This window comes from Salmo trutta, unplaced genomic scaffold (genome assembly GCF_901001165.1).
Source record: "Salmo trutta unplaced genomic scaffold, fSalTru1.1, whole genome shotgun sequence".
Lineage (NCBI taxonomy): Eukaryota > Metazoa > Chordata > Actinopteri > Salmoniformes > Salmonidae > Salmo > Salmo trutta.
The window spans coordinates 81,093-96,942 of NW_021822766.1; the positions used below are offsets into that span (position 1 = coordinate 81,093).

Here is a 15,850-nt window from a genome sequence, read left to right on the forward strand (position 1 = left end):
TACCGGGTCAATGTGCAGGGTACAGGTTAGTTGTGGTAATTTGTACATGTAGGTAGGAGTGAAGTGACTACATGCGATATGTCAGTTTTGTATTTTGAATAAATGTGCACAAATGTCTAAACATGTTTTTGCTTTGTCATTATGGGGTATCGTGTGTAGATTGATTAAATTGCTTTTCCCTCAATGTTAGAATAAGGCTGTAACGTAACACAATGTGGAAAAAGTCAAGGGGTCTGAATCCACCATAGCTGGAATGAAAGGAAAGACCGCTGACTGAGAAAATGGATTTAATCACTTATGGACAAAGATTTGTGGGAAACAGCTTTTAAAAAATGCATTAAACCAGTGGAGAAATGAAGTGTTTTAACATGAACATGAATACAACCTGATACTGTATCCAGTCTATTGGGTCTTTAACTGGTTATTAATAATAAAAGGTTACAGTAAAATAAAGGTTCATCTGAAACTCAAATCCACAGGAGGATTTATACACCATCATCAAGTCTCATTCCTAACAGATCAGCTGCTGGTCATTCTGAAATAACCTCGAGGTCTCCTCTTTAAACGGTCTGAAACATGAGTCAGTCCGGCCCTGGTAGATACAACAACTAAAAGTCCTAATATAATACAGTTTCTCCCCAACCACATTATTCTCCCTCTTCCTCCTTCACCTTTTTCTTCTTTTTCTTCTTCTTCGACGACTGTAAATCACAAGAAATAACAAATTAGTGTTTGTTCAGACAGAACGGCTTCGATGAGCAGGAATATATATTCTGGAGGCATGTCCCCATCAGCTACGTACTTCCTCTGTGGGAGAGACGGTGGCCTCCTCTTCCTCATCCTTTACGTCCATCGCCTCCTCCACTGCCTCGGCTTTCTTGGCCTTCTTTTTCTTCTTCTTGGGAGTTTCTTCTGCTGCCGTTGACACCTCTGGTTCTGAATGAAAACAGAAAGCACCGCGAGACCATAGAATTTAACAGACGGCTGAGAACCGGTCTCATGTTATGGATAATGGGTTATATAACAGGATGTGTATTCTGGATAATGGGTTATATAACAGGATGTGTATTATGAATGGGTTATATAACAGGATGTGTATTCTGGATAATATAACAGGATGTGTATTATGAATGGGTTATATAACAGGATGTGTATTATGAATGGATAATATAACAGGATGTGTATTCTGAATGGGTTATATAACAGGATGTGTATTCTGGATAATGGGTTATATAACAGGATGTGTATTCTGAATGGGTTATATAACAGGATGTGTATTCTGAATGGGTTATATAACAGGATGTGTATTCTGAATGGGTTATATAACAGGATGTGTATTCTGGATAATATAACAGGATGTGTATTCTGGATAATATAACAGGATGTGTATTCTGAATGGGTTATATAACAGGATGTGTATTCTGGATAATATAACAGGATGTGTATTCTGGATAATATAACAGGATGTGTATTCTGGATAATATAACAGGATGTGTATTCTGGATAATATAACAGGATGTGTATTCTGGATAATATAACAGGATGTGTATTCTGGATAATATAACAGGATGTGTATTCTGGATAATATAACAGGATGTGTATTCTGGATAATATAACAGGATGTGTATTCTGGATAATATAACAGGATGTGTATTCTGGATAATGGGTTATATAACAGGATGTGTATTCTGGATAATATAACAGGATGTGTATTCTGGATAATATAACAGGATGTGTATTCTGGATAATATAACAGGATGTGTATTCTGGATAATATAACAGGATGTGTATTCTGGATAATATAACAGGATGTGTATTCTGGATAATATAACAGGATGTGTATTCTGGATAATGGGTTATATAACAGGATGTGTATTCTGGATAATGGGTTATATAACAGGATGTGTATTCTGGATAATGGGTTATATAACAGGATGTGTATTCTGGATAATGGGTTATATAACAGGATGTGTATTCTGGATAATGGGTTATATAACAGGATGTGTATTATGGGATGGATAATGGGTTATATAAATCGGATTATGGCTCAGAGTTACTCAACTGACCTTCCACAGGATCTTTCTTGGATTTCTTGGTTTTGACGGTCACTGGTGTGGCCAGCTCTTCCTCCTCCACCTCCTCAAACTTCCTCTTCCTGGAACCAGAGGGGAGGGTGGAGTCTCCGGAGGGGTCGTACACCTTCACGTCACTATGGAGACATGACAGAACGTTAGTCACCAGCACAGTTGTTAATTAGTCGACGGTTGGTTGATTGGATCTAAAGGCTGTCGGTCGAACAAGATGTGTTTTTAGTCGTGCAGTAGCAGGTAAATTTATAGCACACGAGACACCTTCCTGCTTCGCGACCATCTCAGTGAATTGTTTGCGTTTGATTGTTAGTGTATATCAATTCCCCATTACATATATCACCAGTCCTACATTTACCCTTCATTCCTATCATTTCCAATCTACAATACAGTAGACAATACAATACAGTAGTCTCCGGGCGTAACACTACAGTAGTCTCCGGGCGTAACACTACAGTAGTCTCCGGGCGTAACACTACAGTAGTCTCCGGGCGTAACACTACAGTAGTCTCCGGGCGTAACAATACAGTAGTCTCCGGGCGTAACACTACAGTAGTCTCCGGGCGTAACACTACAGTAGTCTCCGGGCGTAACAATACAGTAGTCTCCGGGCGTAACACTACAGTAGTCTCCGGGCGTAACACTACAGTAGTCTCCGGGCGTAACACTACAGTAGTCTCCGGGCGTAACACTACAGTAGTCTCCGGGCGTAACACTACAGTAGTCTCCGGGCGTAACACTACAGTAGTCTCCGGGCGTAACACTACAGTAGTCTCCGGGCGTAACAATACAGTAGTCTCCGGGCGTAACAATACAGTAGTCCCCGGGCGTAACACTACAGTAGTCCCCGGGCGTAACACTACAGTAGTCCCCGGGCGTAACACTACAGTAGTCCCCGGGCGTAACACTACAGTAGTCCCCGGGCGTAACACTACAGTAGTCCCCGGGCGTAACACTACAGTAGTCCCCGGGCGTAACACTACAGTAGTCCCCGGGCGTAACACTACAGTAGTCTCCGGGCGTAACACTCAGTAGTCTCCGGCGTAACACTACCGTAGTCTCCGGGCGTAACACTACAGTAGTCTCCGGGCGTAACACTACAGTAGTCTCCGGGCGTAACACTACAGTAGTCTCCGGGCGTAACAATACAGTAGTCTCCGGGCGTAACACTACAGTAGTCTCCGGGCGTAACAATACAGTAGTCTCCGGGCGTAACAATACAGTAGTCTCCGGGCGTAACAATACAGTAGTCTCCGGGCGTAACAATACAGTAGTCTCCGGGCGTAACTCACCTCTTGTGTTGGTATTTGTCAGACTTCGCCATGGCTTTGCCTGTTCCACTGATTCTTCTGATCTGAAGGGAGAAACCAGGGTCAGTACAATAGTAGGGGACCGGCAGAGTAGGGGACCGGTAGAGTAGGGGACGAGTAGGGGACCGGTAGAGTAGGGGACGAGTAGGGGACCGGTAGAGTAGGGGACGAGTAGGGGACCGGTAGAGTAGGGGACCGGTAGAGTAGGGGACCGGTAGAGTAGGGGACCGGTAGAGTAGGGGACCGGTAGAGTAGGGGACCGGTAGAGTAGGGGACGAGTAGGGGACCGGTAGAGTAGGGGACGAGTAGGGGACCGGTAGAGTAGGGGACGAGTAGGGGACCGGTAGAGTAGGGGACGAGTAGGGGACCGGTAGAGTAGGGGACGAGTAGGGGACCGGTAGAGTAGGGGACGAGTAGGGGACCGGTAGAGTAGGGGACGAGTAGGGGACCGGCAGAGTAGGGGACGAGTAGGGGACCGGCAGAGTAGGGGACGAGTAGGGGACCGGCAGAGTAGGGGACGAGTAGGGGACCGGCAGAGTAGGGGACGAGTAGGGGACCGGCAGAGTAGGGGACGAGTAGGGGACCGGCAGAGTAGGGGACGAGTAGGGGACCGGCAGAGTAGGGGACCGGCAGAGTAGGGGACCGGCAGAGTAGGGGACCGGTAGAGTAGGGGACCGGCAGAGTAGGGGACCGGTAGAGTAGGGGACCGGCAGAGTAGGGGACCGGCAGAGTAGGGGACCGGTAGAGTAGGGGACGAGTAGGGGACCGGTAGAGTAGGGGACGAGTAGGGGACCGGTAGAGTAGGGGACGAGTAGGGGACCGGTAGAGTAGGGGACGAGTAGGGGACCGGTAGAGTAGGGGACGAGTAGGGGACCGGTAGGGGACCGGTAGAGTAGGGGACCGGTAGGGGACCGGTAGAGTAGGGGACGAGTAGGGGACCGGTAGAGTAGGGGACGAGTAGGGGACCGGTAGAGTAGGGGACGAGTAGGGGACCGGTAGAGTAGGGGACGAGTAGGGGACCGGTAGAGTAGGAGACGAGTAGGGGACCGGTAGAGTAGGGACCGGCAGAGTAGGGGACGAGTAGGGGACCGGCAGAGTAGGAGACGAGTAGGAGACGAGTAGGGGACCGGCAGAGTAGGAGACGAGTAGGGGACGAGTAGGGGACGAGTAGGGGACCGGCAGAGTAGGGGACGAGTAGGAGACGAGTAGGGGACCGGCAGAGTAGGGGACGAGTAGGAGACGAGTAGGGGACCGGCAGAGTAGGGGACGAGTAGGAGACCGGCAGAGTAGGGGACGAGTAGGGCACTAGCAGGATATCACTGGTTAACCTGTTGGGGATAGGGGGCAGTATTTGCACGGCCAGATAAAAAAACCGTACCCGATTTAATCTGGTTACTACTCCTGCCCAGTAACTAGAATATGCATATAATTGTTTGATTTGGATAGAAAACACCCTAAAGTTTCTAAAACTGTTTGAATGGTGTCTGTGAGTATAACAGAACTCATTTGGCAGGCCAAAACCTGAGAAGATTCCAAACAGGAAGCGCCCTCTGACCATTTCTTGGCCTTCTTTGTTATCTCTATCCAAAACAAAGGATCTCTGCTGTAACGTGACATTTTCTAACGCTCCCATAGGCTCTCAGAAGGCGCCAGAACGTTGAATGATGACTGTGCAGCCCATGGCTGATAAACAGTAGCGCATTTGGTAAGTGGTCGATCTGAGAACAATGAGACTGGCGCGAGCGTGCACGAGACGACTCCATGTTTACATTTTCAGTCTTTGAACGAAAACAACGACTCCCGGTCGGAATATTATCGCTTTTTTACGAGAAAAATGGCATAAAAATTGATTTTAAACAGCGTTTGACATGCTTCGAAGTACGGTAATGGAATATTTTCACATTTTTTGTCACGAAACGCGCCGGGCGCGTCACCCTTCTTCACCCTTGGGATAGTGTCTTGAACGCACTAACAAAACGCCGCTATTTGGATATAACTATGGATTATTTGGAACCAAACCAACATTTGTTATTGAAGTAGAAGTCCTGGGAGTGCAGTCTGACGAAGAACAGCAAAGGTAATCCAATTTTTCTTATAGTAAATCTGAGTTTGGTGAGTACCAAACTTGGTGGGTGTCAAAATAGCTAGCCTGTGATGGCCGGGCTATCTACTCAGAATATTGCAAAATGTGCTTTCACCGAAAAGCTATTTTAAAATAGGACATATCGAGTGCATAGAGGAGTTCCGTATCTATAATTCTTAAAATAATTATGTTTTTTGTGAACGTTTATCGTGAGTAATTTAGTAAATTCACCGGAAGTGTTTGGTGGGAATGCTAGTCACATGCTAATGTAAAAAGCTGTTTTTTGATATAAATATGAACTTGATTGAACAAAACATGCATGTATTGTATAACATAATGTCCTAGGATTGTCATCTGATGAAGATCAAAGGTTAGTGCTGCATTTAGCTGTGGTTTGGGTTTATGTGACATTATATGCTAGCTTGAAAAATGGGTGTCTGATTATTTCTGGCTGGGTACTCTGCTGACATAGTCTAATGTTTTGCTTTCGTTGTAAAGCCTTTTTGAAATCGGACAGTGTGGTTAGATTAACGAGAGTTGTCTTTAAAATGGTGTAAAATAGCCATATGTTTGAGAAATTGAAGTAATAGCATTTCTAAGGTATTTGAATATCGCGCCACGGGATTCTACTGGCTGTTGACTAGGGTGGGACGCAAACATCCCACCTAGCCCAGAGAGGTTAATAATACAAGCTCAGATGAGGTAGTGACTGAAAAGCATCAGGTAGTTTCAGGACTGTAGACATTAGTCATCATCATCACTGCTTGGCATCTCATGTAGCTGGTTGTTTTGGGCCTCTAGCAGTAAGGGGCAGACAGCTACTTACTCCCTTCTCCTCTAGGTGGCGCAGTCTGGCCTCCAGCTTGGCACGGTTCTCAACCCCCATCTCAGCGTTTGTGTCCTCTCCCAGGGCATCGTAGCGGATCGCCAGAGACGCTTTGGCTGCCAGCATCCTGGAGATCTGAGAGGAAGAAGGTCGATTAGAACATGACAGCAGTACTGTAGAGACATGCTGATTACACCTGGAACATGACAGCAGTACTGTAGAGACATGCTGATTACACCTGGAACATGACAGCAGTACTGTAGAGACATGCTGATTACACCTGGAACATGACAGCAGTACTGTAGAGACACGCTGATTACACCTGGAACATGACAGCAGTACTGTAGAGACACGCTGATTACACCTGGAACATGACAGCAGTACTGTAGAGACACGCTGATTACACCTGGAACATGACAGCAGTACTGTAGAGACACGCTGATTACACCTGGAACATGACAGCAGTACTGTAGTGTAGAGACACGCTGATTACACCTGGAACATGACAGCAGTACTGTAGTGTAGAGACATGCTGATTACACCTGGAACATGACAGCAGTACTGTAGTGTAGAGACATGCTGATTACACCTGGAACATGACAGCAGTACTGTAGAGACATGCTGATTACACCTGGAACATGACAGCAGTACTGTAGAGACATGCTGATTACACCTGGAACATGACAGCAGTACTGTAGAGACATGCTGATTACACCTGGAACATGACAGCAGTACTGTAGTGAAGAGACATGCTGATTACACCTGGAACATGACAGCAGTACTGTAGTGTAGAGACATGCTGATTACACCTGGAACATGACAGCAGTACTGTAGTGTAGAGACATGCTGATTACACCTGGAACATGACAGCAGTACTGTAGTGTAGAGACATGCTGATTACACCTGGAACATGACAGCAGTACTGTAGTGTAGAGACATGCTGATTACACCTGGAACATGACAGCAGTACTGTAGAGACATGCTGATTACACCTGGAACATGACAGCAGTAGTGTAGAGACATGCTGATTACACCTGGAACATGACAGCAGTACTGTAGAGACATGCTGATTACACCTGGAACATGACAGCAGTACTGTAGAGACATGCTGATTACACCTGGAACATGACAGCAGTACTGTAGTGAAGAGACATGCTGATTACACCTGGAACATGACAGCAGTACTGTAGTGAAGAGACATGCTGATTACACCTGGAACATGACAGCAGTACTGTAGTGAAGAGACATGCTGATTACACCTGGAACATGACAGCAGTACTGTAGTGTAGAGACATGCTAATTACACCTGGAACATGACAGCAGTACTGTAGTGTAGAGACATGCTGATTACACCTGGAACATGACAGCAGTACTGTAGAGACATGCTGATTACACCTGGAACATGACAGCAGTACTGTAGAGACATGCTGATTACACCTGGAACATGACAGCAGTACTGTAGTGTAGAGACATGCTGATTACACCTGGAACATGACAGCAGTACTGCAGTGTAGAGACATGCTGATTACACCTGGAACATGACAGCAGTACTGTAGTGTAGAGACATGCTGATTACACCTGGAACATGACAGCAGTACTGTAGAGACATGCTGATTACACCTGGAACATGACAGCAGTACTGTAGAGACATGCTGATTACACCTGGAACATGACAGCAGTACTGTAGAGACATGCTGATTACACCTGGAACATGACAGCAGTACTGTAGAGACATGCTGATTACACCTGGAACATGACAGCAGTACTGCATTGAAGAGATATTCTCCTTCCAGTGAGGCTGGAACAAAAGCCTCACCTTGCCCTTGTTCTTGGCCGACGTCTGTCCCACCAGAGAGGCGTGGTAGATGAGACCATATTTGGGCGTGTCTCTGCGGGTCTTCAGGGCCCTGAACAGGGCTTTCTCTGCTCCCAGGATCTGGACGGTGGAGGCCGGGTGCTTGGCCAGGTTCAACAGGGACCCTGTCACAGAACCAGAACATTTAGGACCAGTTGGACTCTCCAGCTGTCCAGGTAAAAGGTTTTCATACAAGCTCAGATGAGGTAGTGACTGAAAAGCATCAGGTTTCAGGATTGTAGACATATAGTCATGATAATCACTGCTTGTTTTGTGTTGTGAATGATTCCTGCTGTGTGATTGGCTGTTACATCCTGACTCACCAGCGTGTGAGATGAGTCGCGCCCCCACCAGCTCGCCCACCATGACGGTCAGGTTGGGAGCGATGGCCATCATCCTGTTCTTCAGGTAGTCGTACAGCTGGGTGCGGTACTCTGTGATCTCTATCACCTGGTCACACAGGTGCATGATGTTACCGATGTCCTCCTCGGACACCTCCGTTCCCATGGAGATCTCCGCGGCCAGTTTGACCTCTGCCTCGACCTCCTCGGGGAGGTGTTCGGACAGGTCAGTGGTCGCCACGTTGGTACGAACGCCGATCTTGCGGACACTCTTGCAGTAGGCCAGGTTGTCAGTGATGATCTTCCCCACCTCAGGGAAGTGCCAGCCGTACCACTCTCTACAGCGCATGATGTAGTTGTTCAGCTCCTTGTCCAGGTCGTCCAGCAGAGCTACAGACCATAATACCCGTTACTACCAGTTCCACCCGCCACAGACCACAATACCAGTTCCACCCGCCACAGACCACAATACCAGTTCCACCCGCCACAGACCACAATACCAGTTCCACCCGCCACAGACCACAATACCAGTTCCACCCGCCACAGACCACAATACCAGTTCCACCCGCCACAGACCACAATACCAGTTCCACCCGCCACAGACCACAATACCAGTTCCCCCCGCCACAGACCACAATACCAGTTCCACCCGCCACAGACCACAATACCAGTTCCACCCGCCACAGACCACAATACCAGTTCCACCCGCCACAGACCACAATACCAGTTCCACCCGCCACAGACCACAATACCAGTTCCACCCGCCACAGACCACAATACCAGTTCCACCCGCCACAGACCACAATATTAGTTCCACCCGCTACAGACCACAATACCAGTTCCACCCGCTACAGACCACAATACCAGTTCCACCTGCTACAGACCACAATACCAGTTCCACCCGCTACAGACCATAATACTAGTTACACCTGCTACAGACCATAATACTAGTTACACCCGGTACAGACCATAATACCAGTTACACCCGCTACAGACCATAATACCAGTTACACCCGCTACAGACCATAATACCAGTTACACCCGCTACAGACCATAATACCAGTTACACCCGCTACAGACCATAATACCAGTTCCACCTGCTACAGACCACAATACCAGTTCCACCCGCCACAGACCATAATACTAGTTACACCTGGTACAGACCATAATACCAGTTACACCCGCTACAGACCATAATACCAGTTACACCTGTTACTAAGCTACAGACCATAATACCAGTTACACCTGTTACTAAGCTACAGACCATAATACCAGTTACACCTGTTACTAAGCTACAGACCATAATACCAGTTACACCTGTTACTAAGCTACAGACCATAATACCAGTTACACCTGTTACTAAGCTACAGACCATAATACCAGTTACACCTGTTACTAAGCTACAGACCATAATACCAGTTACACCTGTTACTAAGCTACAGACCATAATACCAGTTACAGGCCATAATACTAGTTACACCTGTTACTAAGCTACAGACCATAATACCAGTTAAAATTAAAATTGCATTAATGTGCCTACATTCTGTAGCAGAATGTAGAATTGTAGGAAATGAACGCTAAAAGTTAAATTCTCTTCACTGTCTCGTGAGGGGGCCGCTAAAATGTTCTGCTGTCTCGTGAGGGGGCCGCTAAAATGTTCTGCTGTCTCGTGAGGGGGCCGCTAAAATGTTCTGCTGTCTCGTGAGGGGGCCGCTAAAATGTTCTGCTGTCTCGTGAGGGGGCCGCTAAAATGTTCTGCTGTCTCGTGAGGGGGCCGCTAAAATGTTTTGCTGTCTCGTAAGGGGGCCGCTAAAATGTTCTGCTGTCTCGTGAGGGGGCCGCTAAAATGTTTTGCTGTCTCGTAAGGGGGCCGCTAAAATGTTCTGCTGTCTCGTGAGGGGGCCGCTAAAATGTTCTGCTGTCAAGGTGGGGGGGCCAGCTAAAATGTTCTGCTGTCAAGGTGGGGGGGCCGCTAAAATGTTCTGCTGGCAAGGTGGGGGGGCCGCTAAAATGTTCTGCTGGCAAGGTGGGGGGGTAATGATGTGGGATGTGTTGTGGCCCCTCATGAGGGTTTCGTGGCTCCCACCCCCATCCCTGGTCTAAGAGGAGATACTTACAGATAGCTTGAACTATCATGGTATCCACTTTGTCAGGGCTGAACTTCAGCTTGTAACGGGACAAACTGAGGAAAGAGAAACAGGTCAGGATCTGTCATAGCAGCGTTTCAGCTCTTCTATGAAGACGACAGAGAGAGGTGCTGCCTCAGGGGTAGTGACGAATGCTGAGGAAATCCACACGAGGTTTCAGACAGCATGATATAATCATCGGCAACACACACACACTACATATTAACGTAAGTAAATGATAGTGTTTGTCTGTAATGTCTTTCGTTATAAGACTAGTTGGCATCATCTAAATGGGATCCTAATAAATCCTAAACACCAAGTGGTGTCTGTGTTCCTACCTATGAGCCAGTCCCAGAGACATGGCGCTGATCTCCCGGGGGGGCAGCCCAGTGATCAGAGCCTCCATCTGGGTCCTGATGCCTCTCATCAGCTCTGCCACCGCAGGACTGTGGACACAGTTCAGGTTCAACTTCTCCTTGATGACGCCACCCAGTTTAGCGTCGCTGATGGCCAGCTGTTCATGAGCTTCTTTAGCCACCACTTTCTTCAGGACCTTCTTCAGACTCTTCCCCATCTTCCCTTCTGTCATGGCAGTGGCCGCTGGGCACAGGAGAGAAGATATGTTATAGTTACAACATGAAGACAGGAGAGACGTGTGGCCTACCACTTTGCGGCTGAGCCGTTGTTGCTCCTAGACGTTTCCACTTCACAATAACAGAACTTAGTTGACCGGGGACAGCTCTAGCAGGGCAGAAATGGGACGAACTGACTTGTTGGAAAGGTGGCATCTTATGACGGTGCCACTTTGGAAATTACTGAGCTCTTCAGTAAGGCCATTCTACTGCCAAATTGTAATTTTTATTCACTTTTATTTAACCAGGTAGGCCAGTTGAGAACAAGTCCTTTATTTAACCAGGTAGGCTAGTTGAGAACAAGTCCTTTATTTAACCAGGTAGGCTAGTAGAGAACAAGTCCTTTATTTAACCAGGTAGGCCAGTTGAGAACAAGTCCTTTATTTAACCAGGCAGGCTAGTAGAGAACAAGTCCTTTATTTAACCAGGTAGGCTAGTAGAGAACAAGTCCTTTATTTAACCAGGTAGGCCAGTTGAGAGCAAGTTCTCATTTACAACTGCGACCTGGCCAAGATAAAGCACAGCAGTTCGACACAAACACAGAGTTACACATGAAATAAACAAAACATAGTCAATAATACAGTAGAACAAAAGAAAACAAAAGTCTATATACAGTGAGTGCAAATTAGGTAAGATAAGGCAATAAATAGGCCATGGTGGCAAAGTAATTACAATATAGCAATTAAACACTGGAATGGTAGGATGTGCAGAAGATGAATGTGCAAGTAGAGATACTGGGGTGCAAAGGAGCAAGATAAATAAATACAGTATGGGGATGAGGTAGGTAGATGGGCCGTTTACAGATGGGCTATGTTCATGTGCAGTGATCTGTGAGCTGCTCTGACAGCAGTGTTTGTCTATGGAGATTGCATGGCCGTGGGCTCGGTTTTATACACCTGTCAGCAACGGGTTTGGCTGAAATAGCCGAATCCACTAATTTGATGGGGTGTCCACATACACTACATATACAAGAGACTTATAGCTCCAACATGAAGACACGACATTAGTATGTTTTCATTCATAGAATCAACATCTGTTAGGAGGGTGAGTTCAACAACTGGCTGTCTGTTATGATGGTTACGGTTGGCTGTGGTCAGGAGGGTGAGTTCAACAACTGGCTGCTGTCTGTTATGATGGTTACGGTTGGCTGTGGTCAGGAGGGTGAGTTCAACAACTGGCTGCTGTCTTATGATGGTTACGGTTGGCTGTGGTCTCAGTGGTAGTGAGGAACACTGCTGAATGACAACATGGTTGATTCAGACTCCTAAAGGCTCCTGCATGCTTCCCATCCCAAACAGTTGGGGATAGTTAGTGCATATCTTAGGAAACGTGTTTGTTTGGTCTTCAGTCAGATTTTTCCCAGCTGTTTGTGCACACTTCAACGATACACGTTTTCCATTCACATTTTCTAACTTTAGAAATACCGCACCAAACAGCTTACTTAGATGTAAAATTGTAAAAAACAATTAAAGACATTTTTGAGCCATCTTCAATTAATTCTGACTAGTTTGAGGTAGTGTATACCGGCTACGGCTTCTCAAGATGGACAAACTACTGTCGCCGCTTTTCTCATTTTTCAAGTGAAGGTCTTTTAAGTGAGTATGCGAGCACACGTTTCGTTCACCGAGCTAAAGCATGCAGAAGCCTTAACTCTGACAGCCCTTGAACACTAACTGGTACATTATAGTGAGCTTGGTGTTTGCAACACCAGGGTTGTGGGTTCGATTCCCACGGGGGCCAGTACGGGAAAAATAAATAAATGTATGAAATGAATGCATTCACTACTGTAAGTCGCTCTGGATAAGAGCGTCTGCTAAATGACTAAAATGTAAATGTAAAAAAATGTGTCTACCTGCCAAGGCCTCTGTTGTGTCCTGGAATTTCTCAAAGTGCTTCAACTTCACTCTGGAAGGAGAAATGGTGGCTACATGTTATTCTTCAACTCCAGAAACATGTTCTTTATGCTGATAATGTGTAATACTACTGTTCATTAACAACGTATTGCCTCTAATCTAAACACTCCTCTCTCCAGACACGGGGCCCAAACTCACACTTTGTTGGCCTTCTCCGGCGTTTCAAACTCCTTCCATAAACTGTCCACCTCCTGGAGCTTTGACTCATCTAGGACCTGAAACAAAAAAAGGTTTAAAGTTGGATCAAGTACACGGGCATACCGTACATGACTTGCATTTAACTCAACTGGGTTTCCATGTGTTGTCATGAAACCCCTGTGAACTGGGTGATGATCTGTAAAGGGGACAAGCCAACACGCGGTCCTCCCAGTACCACGCAGCAGTTCTGCTAACTAGGCTAGGAAGATAAACCTCTGAAATGTTGGGGAAGCATTGGCAACAAATAAATCATTTACCTCCTAAAATACAACGGGTTCAAACAGCTGCATAATTACAGAATCCAAGTCCAAGGTAGGAAAGTATGTGTATATCCAGCAGATGTAGGGAACTTAGCTGGCTAACTCGCCACATTCAACGTGGTTAACTACAGCGTGTTGAATGAGAAGGCCCAGTTGCAGTAAAAAGGTTTGCATATGAGAATTACCACGACGACCTAAACAGAGAAGCCATGTGTCCTGTAAACAAGGTCAAACAGGTCGACATTGAAATAATTTGTATTTTAACACAATATCTAGTTACTCCTGGAAAACTATGTATTTAGTTAGCTACACCGCGAACCGGTTCAATAATTAAAATGTCATGCACCTATCTAAAATTATTAGAATTTAGAATATAACTTTAGCTAAATACTCACTTTAAATATTGCATAACCAGCAGCGGTTTCAAATAAAACAAGCATCTCTGCCGCTTTTCCACCAAGTTTAACCCCGAAACAAACTTCTCTCCTGGAGAGGCTTCGCTAGTCCTGTTCCACGCGGTGATCTGTGTGCCTCACCCGGAAGCGCGTCCTCTCTAACATCGCGAGAAGTGGCCGCGAGAACTATTTGGAGACGAACGAATCACACGAGAAAATTTTGGTGAAGAACCGCGTACACGTTCCTAGCGCCAGCAGTGCATGTTCCATACAGTAAAACCTTGCAGTACAAAACGATACACGCAAATCCCCCCAAAATAAGACCGGAATTAATCAAATAAAATAAAAACGTATATATAAAAGTTGACTGTCACACACCGGTTAGTTGTTTTACAAGGTCAGCTATAGTAGTACAGAGCCCCTTGAGCAGATTAAGGTTAAATGCCTTGCTCAAGGGCACATCGACAGATTGTTTTACCTTGTAGGCTTCGGTATTCAAACCCGAGAACTTTCTGTTACTGGCCCAACATTAACCACTAGGCTACCTAGACAGGAATGTGTATATATATATATATATATATATATGATGGTGCTTATAGACATGATGGACAGTATATAAATAGGAAAGGTGTGTACAGCAGTAGTTATATAAAGTACCACAGTATGAGTCATAATACCCATAAAACCTAGCGGTCAAACATGGAAATGGTTCCAATCGTTTTTTCCACCATTCATTTTTCCCATAGGGGATTTTAGAAACACTTAAAATCAGGGCTGTGTTTCGTGTACGCTTACCTTGGTATGACGTTTTGATAACCATCTAAATCTCTCTCGGAAAATATTACTTTTATCAAAATATTCGCCTGTATTCGCCCCCCCAAAAGGAAACGCTAATTAGCTGCTAATGTGGCTATCATAAAGAACTACAAATACCATGATGATTTGGACGAGACTACAGAATCAAATGTTAGCTAAATGTAGTAATGAATAAATTGGCCACATTTTTTAAATGGGCAATTCTGTGAACTTTCTTGTACAATTTTAAATTGACACAATACCTGTTAGCAAAGGTGTCAGCGAGAGATGACGTGCAGGAGCTTGCAGGCATTTGCAGTTTTGCATGATGTCTGCTTTGATGATAATTAGTATTTTTGAATCTGGGAGTAAGTTGAGACTAACATATTGATAAAAATCACCTTGTCCGAGAGAGATTTAGATGGTTATGAAAACGTAATGCCAGGGTAAGCATACAAGAAACACAGCCCCTATTTTAAAGTGTTTCTATAATCCCCTATGGGAAAAATCAATGGTGGAAAAACCATTGGAACCATTTCCCTCTTTGACCGTTAGGTTTTATGGGTATTATGACACCTCTACAGTGGGGCTCTATGGGATGAGCCTTGACTAGAATACAGTATATACATATGAAGTAGACAGCAGTCCTCTACAGTGGGGCTCTATGGGACGAGCCTTGACTAGAATACAGGATATACATATGAAGTGGACAGCAGTAGTTATATATATTGACCGTTAGGTTTTATGGGTATAATGACACCTCTACAGTGGGGCTCTATGGGACGAGCCTTGATTAGAATACAGGATATACATATGAAGTGGACAGCAGTCCTCTACAGTGGGGCTCTATGGGACGAGCCTTGACTAGAATACAGGATATACATATGAAGTAGACAGCAGTAGTTATATATAATGACACCTCTACAGTGGGGCTCTATGGGATGAGCCTTGACTAGAATACAGTATATACATATGAAGTGGACAGCAGTAGTTATATATAATGACACCTCTACAGTGGGGCTCTATGTG

The 15,850-nt window shown here is 45.6% G+C and overlaps 1 protein-coding gene and 2 non-coding genes across 3 annotated transcripts; all 3 read right to left on the bottom strand.

The window, feature by feature from the left end:
- Positions 1-270: 270 nt before the first annotated feature.
- Positions 271-14,179, bottom strand: nop58 (NOP58 ribonucleoprotein homolog (yeast)). The gene is made up of 12 exons (XM_029745266.1): positions 14,027-14,179; positions 13,312-13,388; positions 13,113-13,165; positions 10,967-11,228; positions 10,620-10,684; positions 8,485-8,892; positions 8,123-8,286; positions 6,307-6,441; positions 3,380-3,441; positions 2,067-2,209; positions 803-936; positions 271-701 (listed from the first exon to the last, which is right to left on the bottom strand). Exons 1-12 carry the CDS (start codon positions 14,069-14,071, stop codon positions 648-650), a joined length of 1,602 nt encoding a protein of 533 aa, XP_029601126.1. The 5' UTR covers positions 14,072-14,179; the 3' UTR covers positions 271-647.
- LOC115184243 (small nucleolar RNA SNORD11B) lies at positions 6,167-6,249 on the bottom strand. Its single transcript, XR_003874238.1, has one exon. It is a non-coding gene; the product is annotated as a small nucleolar RNA SNORD11B (small nucleolar RNA).
- On the bottom strand, positions 8,352-8,432 carry LOC115184239 (small nucleolar RNA SNORD11B). Its single transcript, XR_003874235.1, has one exon. It is a non-coding gene; the product is annotated as a small nucleolar RNA SNORD11B (small nucleolar RNA).
- Positions 14,180-15,850: the final 1,671 nt, after the last annotated feature.

Bases quoted from the DNA above. Each gene is read 5' to 3' on its own strand.
- nop58 (XM_029745266.1), bottom strand. From the start codon at position 14,071: ATGCTTGTTTTATTTGAAACCGCTGCTGGTTATGCAATATTTAAA. The intron at 13,389-14,026 runs GTGAGTATTTAG...TTTTTGTTTCAG, and splicing joins CTGGTTATGCAATATTTAAA to GTCCTAGATGAGTCAAAGCT. The intron at 8,287-8,484 runs GTGAGTCAGGAT...GTTCTGTGACAG, and splicing joins GCGACTCATCTCACACGCTG to GGTCCCTGTTGAACCTGGCC.